This window comes from Gymnoscopelus microlampas, assembly GCF_963454915.1.
Source record: "Gymnoscopelus microlampas genome assembly, chromosome: 14".
In the NCBI taxonomy this organism is placed as follows: domain Eukaryota; kingdom Metazoa; phylum Chordata; class Actinopteri; order Myctophiformes; family Myctophidae; genus Gymnoscopelus; species Gymnoscopelus microlampas.
This window is the reverse complement of record NC_139951.1, coordinates 15,647,742-15,672,860: the sequence shown is the minus strand read 5'-3', so window position 1 is coordinate 15,672,860 and position 25,119 is coordinate 15,647,742. Positions and strand designations below refer to the sequence as shown.

At 41.1% G+C, this 25,119-nt stretch overlaps 3 protein-coding genes across 4 annotated transcripts in view; all 3 read left to right on the top strand.

Annotated features, from left to right (window-relative positions):
- Positions 1–961: 961 nt before the first annotated feature.
- On the top strand, positions 962–6,569 carry LOC311060070 (G2/mitotic-specific cyclin-B2-like; the record flags this gene model as incomplete). The annotated part of the gene is made up of 10 exons (XM_084078196.1): positions 962–1,015; positions 1,608–1,718; positions 1,917–2,261; positions 2,879–3,097; positions 3,651–3,812; positions 3,915–4,151; positions 4,678–4,818; positions 4,961–5,071; positions 5,637–5,708; positions 6,561–6,569. 10 exons carry the CDS (start codon positions 962–964, stop codon positions 6,567–6,569), a joined length of 1,461 nt encoding a protein of 486 aa, XP_083934322.1.
- A 1,568-nt stretch (positions 6,570–8,137) lies between these two features.
- The window catches only part of vti1a (vesicle transport through interaction with t-SNAREs 1A), a 185,151-nt gene continuing 168,169 nt past the window's right edge, over positions 8,138–25,119 (top strand). For both annotated transcript variants that reach the window (XM_084078710.1, XM_084078711.1), the window contains exon 1: positions 8,138–8,328. In XM_084078710.1, the coding sequence (XP_083934836.1) occupies positions 8,235–8,328 (94 nt within the window). In that variant the 5' untranslated portion in view covers positions 8,138–8,234. The remainder of the gene's footprint in view (positions 8,329–25,119) is intronic.
- Positions 24,112–24,713, top strand: LOC311060508 (NADH dehydrogenase [ubiquinone] 1 alpha subcomplex subunit 8-like; the record flags this gene model as incomplete). The annotated part of the gene is made up of 1 exon (XM_084078712.1): positions 24,112–24,713. The coding sequence occupies exon 1, from the start codon at positions 24,195–24,197 to the stop codon at positions 24,711–24,713; it is 519 nt and encodes a 172-aa protein (XP_083934838.1). The 5' UTR covers positions 24,112–24,194.

The following is a 25,119-nucleotide window of genomic DNA, read 5'->3' as shown; positions in this document are numbered from 1 at the left end:
TTTAATGACGAAAGATCGTCTATTTAAAAAAAAAATCAAATCAAATTTTCAAATCAAAATAAATAGAGTAAAAGTACAATATTTGGATCTGAGAGGTAGTGGAGTAGAAGTAAAAGTATTGAAAATTGGAAGTACTGCAGTAAAGTAAAAAATACTTGTACTGAAATTGTACTTAAGTACAGTAATCGAGTAAATGTACTTAGTTACTTTAGTTTCCACCACTGGAAATCTGTACGTGTTTAGACTCGATGTAGCCTTTGAAGAGGAATTTGTGGACATATTAAACTGCATTTAATATTATCATTATATCATTTTGATCTTCTTTAATCATAAAGTTGACAAAAACGTATATATTGTTTGCACGCAATATATACATTTAATATAATATACATTCTTGTTTGGATTTTATTTTTGACGTTTAAACCTACTGTATTGTGTCAATAACATTGTTAAATAAAGTTAAAACCTCTAAAATGCCACGGTTTCGCGGTGTGCGGGAAAGTAGCTGATCTGCAAACTCACGACGTCACTCTGACGCGGGGCTTTGTGAGCTTGTAGATCGGCTATTTTCCCCACTACACCGTATGCACATTCGAACAACGCGATGTGCATTCCTTCAACCAATGAGCGGCGTGCGTTCTGCTGGCAGCCGGCCAATCAGAGGAGGCGCGCGCGGTCTGTGGACGTTAGGTAGGAAACAGCAGAGAAAGTGAATCAGTCAGTGTTTGTTAATCCAACGAAGAGCATCTGACTCACTACTGCGGTAGATGACTGAAGACTAAAGACATCAACAGAGATTTATTGTCGGTTGCGTTCAGAATTGAACTATTTTATCGTCTTCTTCGGTGGAGTTTGACATTTATTGTTAGTTGTATTCAGAATTTAACGGTTTTATCGTCTTTTCGGTGGAGTTCAGCGTTATGGTGAGTACAATTCTTCCGTTAGGCTAAACTTTAACATTATGGTGTTGGTGTCGCTTGCCGAACTGATCTTCCCAGTTTATAACGGACGCTTTGTAAGCTTGAGTATCTGTTTTGGTTGCTGTTTGCTCATGTTGTTGGTTGTTCAACGGCTTTTAAACGTTGGTTGTTGAGTGAATTTTGAATGTTGTGAACGTTGGTGAAGTGTGTTTTGAAACGTAACGTACAGTTTAACGTTGCTTTTTAACTAAACACGTTGTTTTTAATGTCTGTTCTGGTCGGCAAGCGACATGAATTGAGATTGAGTCTTTTGCTATTTTGTGCATTTTTTTTACCTCTAAAAGTGCATTTTTAACTCATGGGTTTTTGTAACGGTTATTGTTTCTGATTTGGAGTTCAGCATTATGTTGAGTACAATAATTATGAAAAAATAACTAAAGTTAAGCTTGTTATTCTCCCGTTAGGCTAAACGTTAACATTGTGGTGTTGGTGTCGCTCGCCGAACTGATCTTCCAAGCTTATAACGGACGCGTTGTCAGCTTGAATATCTGTTTTGGTTGCTGTTTGCTGGTTGTTCAAATGCTTTATGTTTTGAACCTTCTAAACGTAAAGTGCAGTTTGAACGTTGCTTTTTAACTAACTTTTTAACTAACGGTTTTTTTCTGGTTTTGAATGTTTCCTGAACAGTGGATGAACGTGGAGAACCCAGCACACATGGGTAAGACACACCTAGCTGGTCCAAAGAGAGCTGCTCTTGGAGACCTGTCCAACTTTGCCAACAAGGCTTCTAACATCAAGGTAATATTTAAACCCCTGATTCTCAACATTTACAATTTCACAGACCTCAAATTTGATATATTTTTTTCAGACCCCTACACTGAAAAATCCCTTTGTTAATTTAAACTGACTGTTAATTTAAACAAATGACATTGTTTACATTTAGTTGTTTTAGTTGAGTTGCATACCTCTAATTTAAGGTTCCCTTTGTACACTCAGTTCAAGACAGTACAACAGGACAAGGCCCTGGATGTCGTCTACACCAGAATGCTACAGAGGATCATCCCTGATGTAGGCCTACCATGCGTGGACATGGACCACATCAGAAACGTGGACCTCCCGAGAGTTGCGGACAAGGTCAGGGAGAGAATGATGAGGCTGGCTGGGCACTGTACCAGGCACCTGAAACTGATGACCAACAAGCTGACACAAGGCACAGCTAGGAGGGGAGAGAGGCGCACCACCTATGTAGACACACTGCAGCGTGACAGCAGAGCTAACAACACTGCAGAGCGCCTGATGCTGGACAGGAAGGTGTGGAGAGCATCCATCCTGGAATCCCGAGTAAGTTTTTGCTAGTCTGCACTGTAGCACTGCATATCATCGCTGTCGGGTGGAAACGCTTTCCATATTTCAATTTTTTATATAAATGAATGCGCCCTGGTTGTCGTGTCATGCAAAAGGAGCCGTGACTCGACTAGTCACGACGTGTTGTAGAGCTTGTAGATTTGCTCATTTGGAAGATAGTGAAACCCATTTAGACCTGAGGCTGATTTTGTTTTTAAAAAAAACGGCCTCTAAATCCTAACCTTCTGAAAAACCTTAATTCTTTATAAAAACAAAACGTAACCCTAAAACTAAAATCAAGTTTATAAATATTGAACCAATGACAAGTATTAAGAGTTTGTGACTAAATAATAACTACATTGGATCCATTGGAATTGGTTATTTTTTTCCATTTCCTCAAAAGTAACCGTTATGGACATACAAGGTTTCCACCCGACAGTGACGCTATACACTCAGAGTTACAGATCTGTAAGGGTCCATTTGGACCCCTGGTGGTCTCTGGACCTGATGTTCAGAACCAGTGATTTTAACTATATACAAGAAACAAATTACCTACAGTTTAACTTCAAAGAAGAATGTGTTTTGAATGTATTACATTTTTTTCTCCTTCTCAGAGGACTGGAGCTGCCACAGTTGAGGCACCTCCTCAAGTGTCTCCCTCCACTGGTCCAGAACAAGCTGCTGATGTTTCCATGAAGGAGGAAGAGGAGCTGTTCTGGCTGGCCTTTCCTGATCCACTCACAGTAGAGGACATTGATGCAGGAGACTCACAGATGACCCACCTATGTTCTGAATATGTGAAAGACATATATGCACATCTAATGGATCTAGAGGTACGTGACGCCAGAGGCATGTTTTTTTACTGCATGAAGTGCCTACTGTTGTCATACAATCATGACTTTTTACTTGACGATTAATTGTCATACAAATAATGGCGATTAACGGTTTAGTTGTGTTTTTCCATTGAACATTGGAACATAAAAATTACATTTCTATTTGGCTTTTAGGCTTTGTAAACAAAAATTGCGCTGGGCAGATTTGACAAATGATTTAAATATGCAAAGCAATGACTGACAAGGACCTCTCCAAATAATTTAAATAAATGTGCTATGGCCATAATAGGCCATATTTCATAATTTCATACTGAAAATGTGTAAAAAGAAATTAAAAAAATGGTCGAAATAGACTATCTACAAGCTTAGAATGCGGTGCGACACATAGTGAGCTTGTAGACCTACAGGTATTTACACTATTTTTGAACATGTATGTACGTATGAACATGAAACTGATTATGACGATAATGCAAAATAATTGCAATCGTGCGATTATGTAATAATTGTGACCTGGTGTCTTGCAGCAATGTAATGAAGTATTGTGTTTGTACAGGTAAAGCAGGCTGTGCGACCCGGGTACTTGAAGGGCTGCGACAGCACAACGGCACACATGCGAGCTGTCCTAATCAACTGGCTGATCCAGGTTCATTCCAGTTTCCAGCTGCGGCAGGAGACACTCTATCTCACAGTTGCCATCTTGGATCGTTTTCTGCAAGTAAGGGCAACTTACACATCTTTTTGCCATTTGATCTGCTCTTGTCTTTCATTCTTTTCTTTTCCCTTTCTTTTTTTAATGAGCTGTTGTGATGTATTACAGGTTCGGTCAGTTTCACCAAAGAAGCTCCAGCTTGTTGGTGTCGTTGCCATGCTGCTGGCCTCAAAGTATGAGGAGATGTATGCCCCAGGGATCCAAGACTTTGCCCACATCACAGACAACACCTTCACAACCACTCAGATCAAACAGATGGAGCGGGTGGTGCTGAGGTCCCTCAACTTTGAGCTGGGGTACCCGCTGCCCTTGCACTTCCTCAGGAGAGCATCCAAGGCTGCAAGCGTGAGTCACTGTTCACATGGTTCACTAACATACAAGGTGTAGTGATCAGAATTGACCCTCTGCCCCAAGGCTTTGTCCAGACTGCATCTGATCTTTAGGACTGACTGTCAACACTTATCCCCGTTAACGTTATAACGTTATTTGCATGTGGTTGGTTTGGATTTGTGTAGAAAATAGCACAATTTGACATGTAAGCTTGTGGATCGTCTATTTCCCACGAGCGCCATGGTCGTTCGCAGTGTCAGTGTTCAGACTAAAACACACAGATTTGAATATTTCAATCCACCCCCCAAAAAATTTGGACATTTTTATTTCCATGAGGGTTTATGCTGTTCAGACTTGATGAAACAACTCTGATTTCCAATCTGGTTAGGACAATTATCAGATTTGGGCTGACGGTGTGAACATAGTCTAAATGAACATAAGTGGTGACTGGTCAAATTGTGGTTAAAATAAAGCATGTAGCAGAGTATTTTGAATTGTATATGCAAGCAGACTTTTTAATAGTGTTGTTTCTTTGTTCTAGTGTACCGTGGAGAGACACATGCTGGCCAAGTATCTGATGGAGTTGACACTCCTTGACTACGACATGGTTCACTACCGGCCCTCTGAGATTGCTGCTGCTTCACTGTGCCTCTCTCAGCTGCTGCTGGGTGGCCTGCCATGGGTGAGTTCAATAGAATCAATGTATATGTTGGCTTATTAGTACAGATGGTTAGCTTGACATTTTGTCTTTTGATTCTAGTTTCCTACAGAGCAGTATCGCACCACATATGATGATCCTAATTATTGTATTTCATGTGTTGCAGACTCCTACAGAGCAGCATTACACCTCATACGACGAGGCTCACCTGAAGCCCATAATGCAGCACATCAGTAAGAATGTCGTTAACGTCAACGAGGGGAAAACAAAGTTCCAGGTGAGTTGGCAAACGAAGGCATTTGGATGTTGATGGAGTAAGATGTGGATGTTTGAATAGATGAATACTCATGCTAAGATTCCCTCTCCACTAGTATAAATGGAGGTTAGATAGCATGTTATTTACACAGATGCTAGGTTCATTTGTTTACCTTGCATCCTATAGTTTCAATGTACAGATCATTTATATCATATTATTGTTTAGACTGATGCTAGCTTCTTAGTTTACCTATCCTGTCTTGATCCTAGATTACCTACACTACAGAGAGTAGTGTAGGTGTCTCACATGCAGAGAGACACTACACTGTCTCTCTGCATGTGATGTATGTGTTTACCTGGCTTAATTGCTTACTGTAAATTGCTCTGGATGAAGAGCGTCTGCTTAATGCCTAAATTGTAATTGTAAATTGTAGTACAGTATAATGGAGTAAGATAGGGATGTTTGCATAGATGAATAGTGAAAACTAATATGTTTCCTCTCCACTAGGTTAGTATAATATAATGGAGTGAGATAAGGATGCCTAAATAGATGAATACTAATGCTAGTTTTCCCTCTCCTTCACTAGGCCGTCAGAATGAAGTATGCAGGGAGCAAGCTGATGAACGTCACTCGCCTGTCTGAGCTGCAGTCCTCCACTGTGAGGAGCCTGGCTGCTCCCCTGCTCGAGAACCATAGAGTTAAAAATAATAGAGAGGGCACAGGAAATCCCCGCCCGTCCACTTGTATGGAGTTGCTCACCCAGCGCATACTCCCTTTTCACTCCTTCTTCCGGATTGGGAAATGTGACATGCTATTTGGGGCCTCTGTGACACGTTTTGCGTCATGGAGGTGACACCTCTGAGCGCAACCCTGCGCGCAAGCTCGCAAGTCGAGCCCATTGGTCGAAACAGTTTTGTCAAACGTTTGTCTACTGTTTGTCTGTCTACTTGTCATGTACATATTTGTTTGTTGTGCATATTCGTTTGTTGTACATATTTGTTTGTTGTGCATATTTGTTTGTTGTGCAAAAACAAATGTAACATAAATTGTGTTAATGTTCTGTGTACCATCAAGTATGTATATATGTAAATAGCAAAGGTCTCATATCCATGTACATTTGGTAAATATCTATAAATGATGTAAATATCCATTTAATGTAATAAAATGGTCAGTTTGAACCTTGAGAATTGTTGGTCTGACTCTTCAATAGTATGGTAATGTTTATTATGTTGAAAATTAAAAGAAAGTAAAAGGTCTTTTGAAAATAGCAGATCTACAAGCTCACAATGAGTTGCATCTAAGGCCTTGAACATGACAGGGCTCTTGTTTGTGACTGAAAATGTTGCAGATCTCTGCATATGGGACACCTCGGACAGACTCCATGCTGGGCTGACTCCATGCACAGGGCATCTGGGTGCAAGCCTGCTCATCTTTTATCAATATAGCAGCCAACACAGCATACATTAAAGCTGCTGCATGAAAGCGCACCTCTCCTAAACTTGCCTTACAGGTGCAATGAGCCATAAGGACTGTTCCATCCTCTTGCACTGTGATCCAGGGTTGTGTTGGGTCTCATTGAGGCTCATTGAATGCTTTACCTGCAAGTTGCAACACTAGTGAATTATAAGACAAATTTCTCCCAAGGGAGACACAATAAAGTAACCTTGAAGTAAGCTACCTGGATTAAGACATGTAGTTTAAGACATGCATAACATAATTCAGGACAGCTAGGTAGACAGCTAGGGAGTAAAGTTTAGCCCATTATGTAATGTTTACTATTTGGTTGCATATCCTTTACCTGCCATGACCTCTGTGACCCCATAAACAGGACATATACTGTACTGTCTGATGGCCATTAGAGACAGAGGAACTTAGAGGGCTCGGCTCAGAGCAAGCAGTTAGTTAAATAATAAATACTGTAACATTAACAATGAATTAAATTATAACAGAATTTGTCCAAACATCATATCCTAATGTAGACTCATTTTGCATTCTAATGTAACAAAAGCTAGTGTATTGCCATACTGTGCCATCATTATTAGTATTATTGTTTAATAAACAAAAGTTGAACACTTTATTTGCTTAAGGCAGAGGGATTCCAAATGAGAATTTGAGTTACAGTATCAACAATTCCAAAGGCTGGTGAATGTCAATGGTAAATTTCAGGTGTTGTGGACATTAGCTAATCAGAAACTGTAAATGGCTGTATTTCAGTTGCAAATAGATGCTTGACTGCCTCACGTCTGATGGAAAAGACGTACCAGATTACCGGGTTACCGGGTATATTTTTAAACAATGTATAGTGTTACCAGGTATATATATGTTTTCATCAATGCAGGTTTACCAGATATATTTTTAATAAATGTAGGCTATAGTGTTATCAGGTATATTTTTTATCAATGTATAGTCGGTATATTTGTATTTAATGTTTAATGTATGTTATTATATTTATGTACCACTAAGTCATTGCATTATTTGCATTATTTTGTTTGCTTTCATATTTTCCAATGCATTTGCTTTTGGATGTGGTTTTAGAGAACAAAAAAGAGAGAGAGAGAGAGAGAGAGAATAAAAGACGATTCATGTGATGATGTTCCCTGAATATAAAGCCTAATTTCCTCGCCGAGGAAGGTTGACTGTAACACAACCAGCGTTGCCATGTCCGCTTATTATGAGCGACTTTGGGCTTAGTTTTTCTCTAAAGTTGCTAGTAAATATTGCGGGTTGCGTTTTTTTTTGGGGCTCGTTTCTAAAGTGTACTTGCTTATTTGGGCTAGTTTACTAATGTTTTTTATAACAGTGTTTCTCAAACATGTTAATGTCAAGGACCCACAAATTAATATGCATTTGTCTGCGGACTGAAAATATTTATTTTATTATATTCATTTATATTATTTTCAAATAGCCGATGTACATCAAGTTTAAAGTGCTCATGTGGCATCATAACCTCGCATCACATTCACCAGCCTTTCCACCTCAGAGGAAATATATGGCCGCCTAGTCGCTTCTTTTGCGCTTGTTTTCCTAGACCTGGTTGCTTGTTTCTCTCACACAATCTGGCATCACCGAACCCGGAAGTGACTCCATCCGAGCTGTTTGTTGTCATTATTAATTCCAAACAAACTGTCACGCAGCAGTTTATCGCATCAAACCACCTGTTTAAATCAAAACGTCCGCATTAAAAATGTCTTCAGACTTCCAAACCTACGAGCAGGACTTCTCGACTCTCACTGCAGAAGTCACCAATAAAGTGGGCAAAATCCCCAAACTAGCTGGAGGTAAGAATGATTAAGTCAACGGTATATTAGCTGTTAGCTGTAATGTAAACCACCTGGCTAATAAGGCATTCTTCACATTTCAATAGATAACGGTTAATACATGTCGTATCATGACATAATATTATTGTCGATTTAATGTTCATCACATATTCACATAGCTCTGAAACATGACCAACATGTCGTGACAGTCATGGATGAACTTCAACATAGTGTGTGCACCTTCTTCCTTTTTGGTCGGTACATCTACATAAACGTTCAGATTTAAAATATAAAGTGCTTACCCCATGGCCACAGATGTTACAATTATGTACGGGTCCTCAGAAGTACCCAAATCCTCCGTATTGTTCAATAAAAAGCCTTTTAATCCCATCTGTGGCCTTATTTGCATGGAGTTATAAAGTATCAGAGGGCAATTACACCTCCCTACCGATAGGGTCGCGTAGTTGAAAGCGTAGTGAAAATACGCAGAAAATGTCCATAGTTCGGATTAAAATGCTTTTTTATTGAACATTACGGAAGAAACTGGTACTTCGGAGGGCCGGGAAAGTATTGTAACATCCGTGGCCTTGGGGTAAGCACTTTATATTTGAAATCTGAACGTTAATGTAGATGTACGGGCCAAAAAGGGAGAAAGTCCAAACACCAGGTTGAAGTGCATCCATGTCTGTCGTGAAAGATGACCGTCGTGTGATCCATGGTTAATATTCATACATCCCTGTATGCTGGTTGTATCTAAGGCTGGGGGTGGGGGAATATATTGATTATTATGACAGATTGCCTATCTGTCGATACATCGAAGATTTTCTCATTTTCGTTGTACCATGAAAAGAGGTAATAATAATTCACCAAGCCATGTCCCCAATATAGCGACATTAGGGACTAGTTCTCATTAATCCTGTTATTCAGAAGTCCAATTTCATAAATGTACGGTTGAGTTGTGTATTCAGAGGAATGTTAATACATCTGTAATATCTCATCATTCCTTTTGTTGCCTATGTCTTGATAGATATACAGTATGTGGGTTGGTTACTTTTAATAGGATAATGTAATACCGTTTCTTTATCCACACAATGCCAAGAATGGCATTTAGATAGCATGATGACAGTTGCTGTTTTTTATTGATTACCTGATCAGTGATGTTGCTAGGTTTTCAATGTAATGGGTCCTGGGATGCAAGGGTGGTCTTTTAGATGGGTCCCAGGGACATTTTATGGGTCCCCAATTACACGTCCCCCCCCCTATCGTTTTCTTTGATCTCCAATCTCCATATCTTCTATGCGTGTGTGACTGTGTACATTATATCCTGATGCAGTGGATCTCAACCTTTTCAGGCAGCGAGCCCCCAAAATAATCATATTTTAACTGGGGACCCCCCACCCTGAGGAATTAGGAGTTGAGGCACTTAATTTAGTTTGATTCAGTTCCACAGATACATATTGTGAAAATAGCAGATCTAGATCAGTGCGACCCGTTCCTGCTTTTCAAGACCGATACCGATATATATACATATATTAAAAAATCATAAATATATTTTTTCAAATGTATATGATTCTGTAGTATTAGCACACCTTATGGTAAGAAATACTAGTAGTGGGCAACAGGTGGATTTAACATACCTTTGACCAATAGAATACATTTAATCATAGAACCTTTTAATCATTATTATTATTTTATTTTGTATTATTTATGAATGTAGAATTTATTTTTACTATTTATTGTGTAGACTGAAAACACTGGCTTACAGTGGAAGTATTGGCAAATAAAGAAATAATGAAGACAAATACTGACAATGCCTATGAACATTGGCTTGCAGTTATTGCACATAGTCAACATGCAATAATACTATTAGGCTTGTCATTGAGAAAGGAAAATAAAGTTGTCTTTTTGAGGAGAAGTGGAACCTTATAAGTCACTTTAAGTTTAGCATGAGGGAGAGGGTCTACCCTCTTCAGGGAATTAATTGTTATGATATCTCTAAGCTACAGAAAACATCCAGTTGCCTATTAAACATACACAAGACACAGACGATAGACAACCGGTTACTTACAGCTGCCATTAATTAGTGCTTTTGTTTGCCTTTGTGGTCAAATCAGGGTCAAATGCATAGGATCAACGAGCCATCGTTAACCTGCTAATGTTACACAGCTGATTGGCAACATGCATTAATCCACCACATACATCACTCTGATCTCCAAGCAAGTGGGAGAACACTCTAAAATCGGGGATTTTACTTTGGCTGGTCAATTTAAGATGACAACAGCAACAGAGATTAGTAGTAGACCTGTATGTATGATGATCAGTTATTATTCCAGACAGTGGTCTATCCAAGACGTTTTAACACGTTTAAGAGCAGGTCCTCATGCCGTCTCTCTCTCTCTCTCTGTGTGTGTAGCGTAGACTAACAGCGAGGGGCTGTGCTGCTGCTTCTGCCACACAACGCCGTTTAACCGAGTTATACTTCTCCAGTACAACGGTGTCTAACCGGAGAGTTATACTTCTCCACCAACGGTGCCTAACCGAGAGAGTCCATGTAGATCACAGCTGACAAATATTATATATTATCGGAGCTAATCGGAGCTGCGTCCCATGGACGCACTAGAGTTGTCATGAATGCGTCCTTTCGCAATATGGTGCGTCAGCGACGCAGGACGCAGGCCTACGAGCATCTCTGCCTGATATATAGCCTTCCCTTGATACAAGACCGATGACCATTTTGATCCAAGGCTACCTGGTATCCTACTTTGAACAATAACTTGTTTCCTTAAGGTGGCAATACACTACGAGATAATCTTAATATGAACGATTTTTAAATCGGGTATCATCACACACTACAAGATAATCTTTCAAGATTCTCTTATCAGATTATCTTAACATGCACACACTACACGATTAAAAAAATCGGGGACGTCTCACACTACAAGATTCTATCCAGATTCTCGGGCTTGCCCGAACAGCAATAATACATAGAAAATTATATTAAAAAAATTATAATTATGAATTATTAATAATTATAATTATATAAGATATTATATCAGTAGCCTATATTATTTTTATATTAAATAAAGTTACACATTACAATCCGTACATTTTCATATGTCATTTCAGTGTTTTTCTCCGACAGCCAGCTGCGCTCCTGAGCAGAGCAGCGCAGCGCGCACGCGCGCACACACACACACACACACACACACACACACACACACACACACACACACACACACACACACACACACACACACACACACACACACACACACACACACACACACACACACACACACACAGTGCACCGCGTCAGAGCAGATCTACAAGCTCACAACGCGTCTCATTCACGGTAGGCTACTTGTGGTCTTATATATCGCATTAGCTGTGGAATACAACTCTCGTAGACGTATTTATGATTATGACGTTTTCAATCTACGAGAGTTGTAGGGTTCACCCCCCGTAGACACTCCAAACATGTACAAATTGAAAATAAAGGTGCTTATTCCCACGCCCCAAATGTTAACTCTCGCTACGGGGTAGTAGTTTAATGTAATAATCCATATCTTTCAATAAAGAAGTGTTTTAATGCCGTCTGTGGCCGAATGCCATTTTTTGACCCTCGTTTACTTCCTGTTTACATTGAGTGTAATTCCGGGTTTCACCAGATGGGCGAGTCACTACCGCCCATTGGGAACTTCCGACAGAATCGGCCACAGACGGCATTAAAACACCTCTTTATTGAAAGATATGGATTATTACATTAAACTACTACCCCGTAGCGATAGTTAACATTTGCGGTGTGGGGGTAAGCACCTTTATTTTCAATTTTTACATGTTTGGAGTGTCTACGGGGCATAGTGCAGAAAGTCCTTGTATCCATGGCATGGGGGGGTGAACCCTACAACTCTCGTAGATTGAAAACGTCTAGAGTTGTATTCTACAGCTAATAACCACTCGAAACCATTGTGCGACGAAAAATAATGCTTTTTTTTCATGGATTTAAGAACTACGAAGGGTGCACCAACATGAACGTTTTTTTTCTAAAGCATTAGATGGCGGGCCAGAACATAATGAAAGGAAATGTATAGTTAACAAATGTAGCCTACTGGAACTCCAAGAGTCAATACAGAACGTCTTATATTTGGCACACAATTGTGATACTCTCACAGAGAATTAATCAAATGTAAGCTATTAGGTGGCATAATAAATGAGCCCCCCCCCGTCCACCCCAAGACTGACCATGTAGCAAAGCCTACCGTCCTCATTATAATCATTCAATAATTTGAATGATTTTACTTTTATTCTCATTATATACCACTTCTGCCAATGCCAGACATAGGCTACAACGTCACATTATTGTCTCCGCCAGGCCGAAGGCATTAGTCCTGTACCTGGCCTGTAGACCTGTTCGCAATTTGGTGTTGGGGGAATTTCTCACCTGAACTTTGTCAGTGGGTCCCTAGACATGAAAAATCCCAGAGGTGCTTGTTCGCCAGAGTGGCACGAATGGCGCAATGGCCAAATCAAAAATGGCCACCATCGGCTATGATGAAAATCCAACTTTTTTGTTTCTGAATGTATAAACAAATGTAATACCTCCATTTTGACTAATTGGGGTGTGTGGAATTCATTTTTGAGATTGTTATGACCTTTTTGGGTGATTTTGACCTTGAAAGGTCATGGTCAAGGTCATTTTGCTATTCCAAAGACATTGGCCATAACTTGGCCATTGCTAGGAGTAATGTCTTTTGTTATAAATAAAACAAATACTTATGAAAGAAATACAATAAAAGTGACTAAAGAAACAAATCGAGTTATTGAATAATGACATTGATATTGATATTTCAATGACAAGATGATCCTTAATGGTCAAAACAATATCAGAAAGGAATTCCAAATGTCAGATCGATACAATAGACTTATTGTCTCCGCCAGGAGACATTGTTTTCACTTTCCGTGAAACAAGCTAACATTGGTCAAGCCTCACGTGACACGTGACAATACGGTGAAATAGTGTGATCTGATTGGCTAGTGACGTATAGCAGCCTATAAATACATGTGTCACTTTGAAAGAGTCTGTGACTCTTTCAAAGTGAGGTAAGACAGGAATAATCACGAAATGGCTGAGAAATGGCGGATACTGTAACAATTGGATAGGACACTTACACAGACAGGACGGATAGGACACTTACACAGACAGGACGGATAGGACACTTACATAGACAGGACGGATAGGACACTTATACAGACAGGACGGATAGGACACTTATACAGACAGGACGGATAGGACACTTATACAGACAGGACGGATAGGACACTTATAGACAGGACGGATAGGACAGTTATACAGACGGATAGGACACTTGTGTCATGTTACTATGACACAGTAACAATGTTTTGTAAGAATTAGAACATAAGAATTAGAACATTCCCAACATTCCCAACACAAGTCTGCTGGCGGAGACTTGTGCTCCGAGGAGCACTTTTTCTAGTTGCAGCTGTTTTTACTCCTAACAATGGCCAAGTTATGGCCAATGTCTTTGGAATAGCAAAATGACCTTGACCATGACCTTTCAAGGTCAAAATCACCCAAAAAGGTCATAACAATATCAAATATGAATTCCACACACCCTAATTAGTCAAAATGGAGGTATTACATTTGTTTATACATTCAGAATCAAGAAAGTTGGATTTTCATCATAGCCGATGGCGGCCATTTTGCGCCATTCGTGCCACTCTGGCGGACAAGCACCTCCATGATTTTTCATGTCTAGGGACCCACTGACAAAGTTCAGGTGAGAAATTCCCCCAACACCAAATTGCGAACAGGTCTACAGGCCAGGTACTGGACTACATGGCGAGAGAGTATGTTTTACCCTCCGTCCCTCCTTCCGTCCGTCCGTCCGTCCGTCCGTGTGTGTGTGTGTGTGTGTGTCCGTCCTGTCTGTGTGTTACCAGCTAATCTCCGGCACCGTTCGTCCGTTCGCTCCGAAACTGTGCACACACACTCCCTGGATGCCAATTCAGAACCTCTGCCCCAATTTTTTCACATGGGCCTGTTATAGCGCCACCAGGAGGCCGATTTGTGCTAAACACATTTTTTTACATGTATACTCCTACAGATTTTATCCAAATATCATGCAAATCGGTACACAGTATCTCTATAGTCATGTGATCAACATGGATCTGTCCGATTTCCCATATTCCATCCTGATTGCCTATGGTTGGCTTCCAAAGTTTGCAGGATTGGTCCGTTTTGAACAAAATGCCTCAAACTATGCATGCAGCTTGCGATTTCCGTGAAATTTCACACACACATTTCCACTAGGCCGAGGAAGAAATGCCACCCTTTTCACATTGGCCTGTTATAGCGCCACCAGCAGGTCTAATTTAGCAAAACACATTTTTGGAACAAAATGCCTCAAATCGTGAATGCAGTGTCTGATTGCCGTGAAAGACCTAAGAATAAATGGCACCCTTTTCACATTGGCCTATTATAGCGCCACCAGGAGGCCAGAATAACGTACCTGACCTGGCGGAGACCTGTGCTCCGAGGAGCACTTTTTCTAGTTAAGCATGATTCATCAGGATCGCTTTGCAAATCCACAAGCTCACACTGCAGGCAGCGCAGATTGAATATATTCGGGGCGCAACACCGTTGTCAGTGGTGTAAAGTAACAAAGTACATGTACTCAAGTACTGTACTTAAGTACAATTTTTAGGTATTTTTACTTTACTGGAGTATTGCCAATTTTCAGTACTATTGTATTAGGCCTACTTCTACACCCCAACGGTAAAAAAATGTGTACTACAAGTCCACTACAATCATTTGAAAACTTTAGTTACTAGATACTTTGCTATTATCAATTATTATATTATAAAACATACATTAACCACTTTAGCCCTATTTTATAGGCCTACATAGGCTATTTGAGAAATAGCAGATCTACAAGCTCACAATGCATGGCATCGCAACACATTGTGAGCTTGTAGATCTGCTATTTTCAAACAGTACTTTTACTTTTGGTACTTTAAGTACATTTTGATACTAATACTTTTGTGCTTTTACTCAAGTAAATTTTGAATTCCGGACTTTTATTTGTAACGGAGTATTTCTATATTGCAGTATTGATACTTTTACTTTGGTAAAATATCTGAGTACTTTTCCCACCATGCACTGACCGTTGTACGTCGAAGTATAAATTGGTCGTTACTGGATGGATTGCAGCTGCTACTTATGGAGAGACAGACTGCTTGAGATCGCTAAACATTAATCTGCTAGTTAACAAGAGAAATGACACTATCCAAAAGTATAAACAGTATAAAAGTGTATAAAAGATATGTGACAGACAGTGCTGAAAACAGGGCATTTAAAGATGAATATGGACACATTTGACAGCAGCAGTGCGTTCGGAAATTGCGCACCAGAGCCATAGACCAGAGCGCACTCGCCTATTAGTTTGTATTGGCCAGTGCGCTCATGACTTTCTTATACCTGGTGTCATCAATGCAAAGCCGTTGTGTTTCATCGGCTACACACGTTTTGGATGTTTGCAAGCCAAGGAATATAATTTTAGACGGCAAGATGAAGCATGGAATGGTACCAGGCAAGTTATAAAGTTTAATAAGCATCTTTCAGGTGGGGATATATTCTCTATGGACATTATAGATATAATAATAGCCTATAGGACTGTCAGTCCATATTTTAAAATGAAAATAATAAAATCATTATCAAAATAATGTATTTTAATATAAAACATGGATCCACCGCAGCTGCACATGGTTGTCCATCCTACATAAACTGTGTGTGTGTGTGTGTGTGTGTGTGTGTGTGTGTGTGTGTGTGTGTGTGTGTGTGTGTGTGTGTGTGTGTGTGTGTGTGTGTGTGTGTGTGTCATTGCGGTGTTGGAACAGCGGCCGTATTTCTCTCGATCCGACCCGCGCCAGTGTGTGTGTGTGTGTGTGTGTGTGTGTGTGTGTGTGTGTGTGTGTGTGTGTGTGTGTGTGTGTGTGTGTGTGTGTGTGTGTGTGTGTGTGTGTCACTGCGGTGTTGGAACAGCGGCCGTATTTCTCTCGATCCGACCCGCGCCAGGTGTTCAGTAGCGATCCAGATAAATATCAAACATTTTTTAAAATGATTTTGATGATGACAAAAAAAGGGGGGAGGGGGGGTTCACCCGAGGGGAGGGGTTTTCACTCGAAATATCAAACTATTTTGAACGTGATCGGAGTGGCCGCGATCGTCTTGTGAGCAACTCGGGAGGGTTCAGATTGGATCTTTCAACCCTCACACTAGACGATGTTTATGCCCGAGATTCGCCCCCGATCTAGGCTGGGGTAGACACGCCCCCCCGATACTCGGGAGGGTTGTTTTTTAGCCCGATTATCTCGTAGTGTATGGCCACCTTTAGTGTGCACTCTATTTAACAAACAAACAAAGCTAACATAAATATTATACTTATCTACCGGACCGGTACACAAGACGTAACAATAAAGACCACCTTGTAACTTTGAAATTCAGGGTAGCTAAATGTTGACAAATGACATTCACCATGTTGTTTGTTGACTAATAGGTTTCATACTATTTACCCTGATTTCCACTTTGTAAATGTCTCTATAGACCCCTTAACAGACGACGTCATACTGGCTGCGTGCAGCCAGTATGCGCGCAACGAAACCCATTATATCAGGTCTCGTTAGGACGCGTCTCACTAGCCAACACACACAAGAGGGGGTTGGGGTGTGCTGAAACCAGTGCACCCCGAAACAGGTTGGGAATTGATTGCGTGAAACAATCACCTGTGCGTCCAGGCTCAATGTTAGTAAACAAATAATTGGTCTATAGTCTAATGAATATTGACCTTTGGACCATGAATATCATAATATTAAAGCCATATCGACCTGCACTAACGTATGATCTTACAAAAGCATTGTGTATGTAGGTTATTGTGTGATCTTGTTTTAGCTGGTTTCCCAGGTACATTATGTTTCATATTATAGCGGTTTATACGTTCACCTTTTCAGTTCAATCCTCTTTAGTTGTTTGTTGTGTCTGCCAGCATCCCTCATCTTTTGTTGCCTTCCTACCACACCACAAAACAGAACAGTTTCCTGGCTAATAACACAACTGCACACAGTGAATTACTTAAAAGTCCTCATGTGGTCTGTTCTTTATTTCAGAGTGCCCCTGTAGTTGTAACCCAGTTTCTTCTCACCACACAGAGCACTCAAACTCTTGTAGCACATCTAATACTATATGGACATCCTGTTTTTGGGTGGTGATATGTGTCACTGGCTTGAAGGCTTCTTACTCTGTCAAAGGTCAGCTACAAACTCCCAATGCCTGCTGTTGTTATTGATTGATTGATTGATTGAATGCTTTATTAACAGTTTGCAAAATAATGCACTGGTACGATAACACAAAAAGCCCTAATGGCTCGTTTCCATTGTGGACCTGTGTATTCAATTCATGAAGACAATACAGTAACATACAAGAAATCATCAACACTAGCAATAAAAGTATGCACACTGAATAGCAGATCTACAAGCACACAATGTGTCACAGCTCTGCCGTTTTCGTAATATAAATCAGGCTTAAATGTTGCTGAGGTTGAGCTGGCATGACAGACTGGTTGAAGTGTTTCCTCTTGCTCTGCATCAACAAGTTCTCTGCAGAGAAATAACCGTGAATGGAGAGACTTGCTCTTCCAGGTGTATTTGTGAAAAGCTCATAGGTAGACTTTAAGCAGTTAAAGGGGAAATCCACCCATTTTCAATATTTAACTATGTCATTAATATAGCATAAAGGAGTTGTGTGGAAATAAGAAAAAAGTTCCCCCCTTTCTGTGTTGCCTTGAACTGGAGGATTGATTTTGGGTTTAACATTGCAAATTACAACATGATGAGTCATCATGTTGTAATTTGCAATGTTAAACCCACAATCAATTCCTTGGGTCATTACGCATCTCCCCATATAGGCCCATTTGCGTCAGGATAGATTTTCCGCCATTTTGAATTTTCTTCAAAACACACTTTTTGCTCCTTTTCCTACAATTTTTTTCCAAATCTCGCACAAATCGGTACACATGATCTCTGAGCCCATGCGGTAAACATATCCAAACGGCATTTTCATAGACCTTACCGTTCGTCCGTAAATGGCTTCCAAAGTTAGCGGGAGGGGCCCGTTTTACCAAAAATGCCAGAAATCACGAACGAAACGTCCGGTCAATCCCAAATTCAAATCACATGTCGAGGGTGGTTTACTCAACAAATTCCCAAAAGCATTTCCACTTTGACCCATAGGGGGCGCCACAAATGCGCAAAATGTAACCGTTTGATGCAAAAACATTATTTCGGGGTGGATCGATCCTTTCAAAATGAAACGCAAGCGATCTCATGAGAGACGTGACAATGTAATTGGCGCAGCCTCCGACGTTATTCCTCCCGGCCTATTCCTCGAGTCCCGGCGGCCGCGACCCGCGACCGGCGTCGGCGCAACCACACTCTGCAATTTCCCCGGAATTGCGACGCGTCTAGTTACTGTTTGAAATTGTGGGGCATGCATGCTTGAAGCGTCACAGGCAGTTTTAATTGCATTTATTTGTTTATGCTCTCCCAGCATTCTTTATAGTTCTCAAGCTGCAGTTGTTGCGTTAGCTAACAAGCAAGTTGATGAGTGGCACTCAAAGTTTCCCTGGGTGATATTGTCTTTGTGCTCCCTGTGAAACAGCTTGAGTAACATGGCCAGGTTCATGGGATCAGCAAGAAGCTTGTAGATCCACAGCATCATGAGAATGTCTGAGTTGAGCCGCAGGGAAGAAAGACCAAAGCCAAGCCCGGAGGCTCTGAGTTCTTGTGTGGCTTATGTTCAGGCCAGATCAAGACTAGATCTCCTGTATTTGAGTGGTTCATACTGTCCCTTGAGCTTACTTTTACTTGAACCAAACATGACTTTTATACTCGACTGTCGCCCAATATGACATTAAACCTTTTTTGTTGTTTATTTTGAATCTCAGATAATACCTTGATTATTTTTTGTTAGTGCCTAAGACTAAGTCACTTTCACCAGCATACTTTGTGTCAGACTTCAAACAATACATGGTATTTACAATTTTTTGCATGTCATGCTCTATGATGATTACTGTATCCCCTTACAGAGATACACTCTGCATCACTAATGTAGTCCAACACCTTAACCAGAAAGCATAGCATACGTTTGACCAGCTGTGATAGTAGTTGTGCATTTCCAGATGCCCCAGTGAAAGTTCCAGACAGAATTAAATCCTTTTCTTTTCACTTTAGTTAGTTGACAAGTTGACAACTATATATACGTTTAGTTAGTTGACAACTATATATAACTACTACTACTAATGCTACCAACCACATTTACGCACACATTCTTACTAAATATGTTGAGTAGAACTAGTGCCCTTACTTTATCCAACTTGTTGCTCATAAAGAGTTTTGTGGTTATCTTCTGGCTTATCAACTCTTCAATCATTTATTGATATGTTGTAGTCTGGCTAGTTGTATGGCTGATAAAGCCATATTGGGAAAATAGCTGATATTCTATTTTTGAAAATCTTGCTGTTTTAGAGCAGTTTAAATTATTTTGAAAATAGTTAGGTTTTCTTTCTTACAATTTTTATTATCATTATTATTATTATTTCTTTTTTTACAGCTTTCACATATAATGACAAGCCCAAAATAGGGCATATTAGATACTGCGCAGGCTATTCGAATCGCACCATCACCCCTTGTTTCGTTTTTGCACACTTCTTTTCATTTACAGTGCTTGTTTACACGGCACAATTACAACAGTGCAACAGTGTTGTTTGTTTGCAATCTGCAGGTTGGCTCTTTTCTGCAAGCTGTGTACACTGCTTGGTACTGCTCATAATTGGGACAAACACCAGGCGTCTTCTGCTTGTGGGCTCAAACTTGAGCTTACCTCCCAAATTTCACAATACTTACTCAATACAGTCATTTTGCAGAAACGCGATAGCTCAACTTCCATGGAGCTATTCCACGTCGCCTCCTGTCACCCTCCGGTGACTGTGTCAAATAAGCACTGAATGCATGTACAAAGCCAGTAAAATCAATCATAAAGTCATTGTCCTGTGTCCTCGGCTACCGGCAGAATAGTTTGCTCTCAAATATATTCTCTTCTCTTATTGCTGATTAAGACCTTTCTCTGCTTTTGTTTTTTACCCACTCCTCTATTCTGAATGATGTATCAATTTTGCCCTTGGCTCAAAAGCCCTCAGAGACAGCAGCAACACACAAAGGGCATTTTGTCATTGTTGCTGCTGCTTGTCTCACTAGCATTCTGTTCTGATGATGAACTGGGCATCATGAGAAATAAAATGCCCACATGACAGTCTTTGACTGCATGTACATTCATGCAAGAATCAAATGAAAGCGTGTTTGGATATTTATTTTGTTCCGTTTGCCCGCCTCCACCAAAACGTATGGTCTAAGGAAAGGTTGGAACAAGAAGACAATGGAATGCGCATCCTTAAACCTGAAAGTAAATTCTCTCTCCCCTCTTGTTAGGAATATGTATGGAAAAGACTTAGAGAGGAGCCTGTCAATCAACGGTGCATAAATATTGAGTGCAGATGAAATAGAAATCTTCACTCGGCCATGCCCAGCCTCATCTCTTTTTTTTTCACCTGTCCTGCACCCTGTTTACAAAACTCTTGCTCCGTCTGTCCGTCCGATGTGTCCGTCGGTCAGGCTGTAGTCCCAGTAAATATCCATGCATATTTCACGGCCCTTACCTCTCAGGCCCCGAATCCGCACAGAGAATGAGCACCGTCTCACCTTGCAGAGAATCGCCTCTGGCTGTTTACTGTGTAGGCTGTGAGGTTGGACACAGGTTTTAACCCGGTAAGACCTGGAACGCATCTGTGTCACTTTGATTTGAGCTAAAAAAGCATTATTTTACACTTTGGCTATTCAAAAATAGTAGATCTACAAGCTCATAGCGCGGCACCAAGTGCCGCACTGCACTACGAGCTTGTAGATCTGCTATTTTTTTTCTTTGAATATATATATATAGTTTTAAAGCGAATATTTTTAACTAAAATCTTTGCTTCTGGGGGGTCCCCGGAACAAAATATTTTGAGATGAGGGTTCGGCGGCCAAATAAATATAATTTTGGGATTCCTTGACATGAAAAAGTTTGAGCACCAATGATATAGAAACCTACGTTTTTTCAGAATACTGTTGGGATTTAGAAGACATTAATAGAATCGGCTTCAGGTCTTAATGGGTTAAAAATGAATTTGAGGACTGGCAAAAGGCAACGTAGACCCACAAGGCCTGAGAAATGAAGATCTTGGTTCTGTGTTTTTTTCTTTTTTTCTTTTTTAGTTTTTTTCTCTTGCTATCCCACCACTGATAGCCTTGTGATTCGTCTTTGAGCTGGAAGTTTTGTCAAGTCTGCATTTCAATTATTGAAAATGCTGGTAATTATTTATCGAACGGCGGTGGACTGAAAGGTTTCACCAGTGATAGCTGACCCAGTAAATTTCTTTCTAAATTGCTGTCAGCTGAGCAGTCACATCTGGGAAAGATGTCCAAAATGTAACTGGATAAAAAAAAAAAACGGAAGTACTTGACTTGAGGTTCTGTGACTTGTGAGGCAGGAAATGGAGATGGTTCACAGCTTGGTTAAGTGGACCTCTTCCTAAATCCACAGGAGGAGGAACCCTGACTCGCATCCACTAAATATATGGCAAAAACTTTTCAAAGACCACATCACTTTTTAGTTATTTATTATCATTCAAAAGATTTCCGGTCGACTGATATTTATCCTTAGGATAATACAGAAAAGAAGCTTTAGTAACAATTTACTTAAAGCCTAGTATGTAGTATAATGCATTATAATCTGCTTATAACACTACAATTAAAGTTTTAAGCACTCATAAGTACTCAATGCTTTATAACAATTATGACATTACACACTACACATTGTTAATGTTATAAGAAAATGTACATTTTGACATAATATTCTTTTCACTGTACCTGTTTATTTTGTGTGTATGTCCAGTGGCATCAGTTCAGCAAAAGCTAAGGTATGGCAAGGTTACGGTTGCCAACTCCCAGAGATTGAAATAAGGGACACATATGGCCCCAAAAAATTGGGGGTCAAACCCCCCCCAAAAAACGAAATGCATAGAAAACTATGCATTATACCTGTAACAATTGACGCACCTGTATATGTCTGTCTTTTTGTTTTTTGTTTTTGAAAAAAAATAATGAAGCAGCCCATATATTTGAACGGAAATGTATATTTTTATCCTGTGCTTAAAAAAACTTAACAAAACAAAAAAAAACGTAATGTCTAGGGCTGATGTCATAGTCCCAGATTTGGGCATAGCAGAGATAGCCCGCTCCATATATGTTGATGCCTGACACTACCTGACATCATCGTAGTGACATTAGGACAGCAGCCAACAGTATATAAAGGCTCCACCGAATACATATTACGATACATATTGTCACCGAAGAATCCACTGAAAGCGTCTTTCGAGATCTGATTTTGTTATTTTGTTACATCAGCCAAAAAGCATGTCTATCAACGTCAATCGCAGCGTGTCAGACCTGTTCCAACTCTACAAGATGCCCCCTCTGATTCTCAAGGTTGAAGGCAAAGGGAATGAAATCATGACGGTCATTGTCAACATGGTTGATGTTGCAAAGGCATTGAACAGGCCTCCAACATACGTAGCCGAGTTTATTGCTTGTGAACTCGGTGCTCTATTCATGTGTGACGCGGAGAAGGACCGCTACATTCTCAATGGCTCCCACGAGGCCAACAAGTTACAGGGCGTGCTTGATGGGTTCATCAGAAAATTTGTGTTGTGCCCTAAGTGTGACAACCCTGAAACTGACCTGCATGTCAACCCCAAGAAAGGAATCATCTGCAACTCCTGTAAGGCTTGTGGATATTGTGGCATGGTTGTGGGTTCCGGGGGCCAGTTCTCTCGTCCGCGTCATCAGTGGCCATACCCTGGGGGGTGGGGTTGGCGAAAGGGCCTTTCTGTGTGGAGTTTGCATGTTATCCCCGGTGTCCCCTAGGGTAGGTACCCTCACAAAGTGAGAGTAATCCTGGTCACTATACTGCCTCCCACTGGCCAGCCGGGGCGCCTGATGGAGGGGAAAGGAACTGGTTGGAATAAGTGTTCCTTCCACGCGCTACGTCCAACCAGGGAAACTCCCCCCTGTCAGGTGATAAGAAGGTCAGTTGGCTCTCATGCATTGAAGGAGGCATAAGCTTCGGCCCTGGCCTCCCTAGGTTGGCAGAGGGAAGGTAGTGCCCAGGATTACATAGACAATTGGCACTGGGTGTAAAAAATTGGGTTACAAAATCGTGGGATAAGAAAAAAAAAGGCTGAAAGAGGCAGAGGAGGAGAGTGATGAAGATTACCGTGATCCCGCCGAGCACCTCAGTGGTCTGAGTTACTCTCCAGAACGGAACGCTGGCCGGCGACGTGACCGTTCCAGACATAGTTCCTCTTCATTAGACCGGGATCCATCCGGCAGGAGAAGATACTCCAGGCCCAGGCGGCGGTCCCCGCCAGACGGCCCGGAGGCACCGACAGCGATCTCAACAGTTCCAGCGACGCAGGCCGGAACTCCATACATGGAGATAACCGTAACGTCTAGGGCTGATGTCACAGTCCCAGATTTGGGCATAGCGGAGAGAGCCCGCTCCATATGTGGAGATGCCTGACACTACCTGACATCATCGTAGTGACATTAGGACCGCAGCCAACGAGACAGTCAGTCCAGAGTCAGTGGAGGACATTGGCTGTGTTTATAGCAGTGGAATTTGACTTTTCCACGTTAGTTGTGGTCTAACAAGGGGGTCCGCCATGCCGACCACGGGGGAGCTGCCCACCCTGCAGGAGCTGAAAGTGGACGAGGTGAATGTGTCATCCGCAGTACTGAAGGCTGCTGCACATCACTATGGTTCCCAGTGTGATAAACCCAACAAGGAGTTCATGCTCTGCCGCTGGGAAGAGAAGGACCCCAGGAAGTGTCTAGAGGAAGGGAGGAAAGTCAATGAATGTGCAATCAACTTCTTCAGGCAAATCAAGGGGAACTGTGTGGAGTCGTTCACCGAATACTGGACCTGTTTGGATTATTCCAACCTCACCGAGCTGCGCCGCTGCCGCACGGAGCAGCGGGTGTTTGACAACTGTGTCCTGGATAAGTTGGGCTGGGAGAGACCCGGCCTGGGAGACCTGTCCAAGGTGACCAAGGTGTCTACAGATCGGCCCCTCCCTGAGAATCCATACCATTCTCGGCCACGCCCTGAGCCCAACCCAGTCATTGATAAAAAACTAGAGCCTTCCAAACTGGGCAGTAGGTTTTTCTTCTGGAGCTGGTGAGATTGGAGACCCAGACCCGTTAGATAATTCCACCCGCCACGCCATGGGCCTTGTCTAGAAACAACCGTGCACAAAAAAAACAAAGGAAAAAAAAGAAAATGGCTGATGGAGGCAGAGGAGGAGAGTGATGAAGATTCTGTATTTTCTTAGCGATTAATCGAATAATCGAGAAGCACAGTTAAAAAAAATATATATATTATATATATATCAGCGAATCGATTAACCACCTACGCCCAATTTTATACATAGTCGCACAGCAGTGTTGTCCCAAGACATTTTTTTAGGTCTACAAGCTTACTACATGTCGCATCATGACCGGTGGTGAGCTTGTAGATCTGCTATTTTAACAATTTGTTTAAACTTTTAGTATATTTTTGCCAGACCCAGAGGGTCGGCCTACATGAGG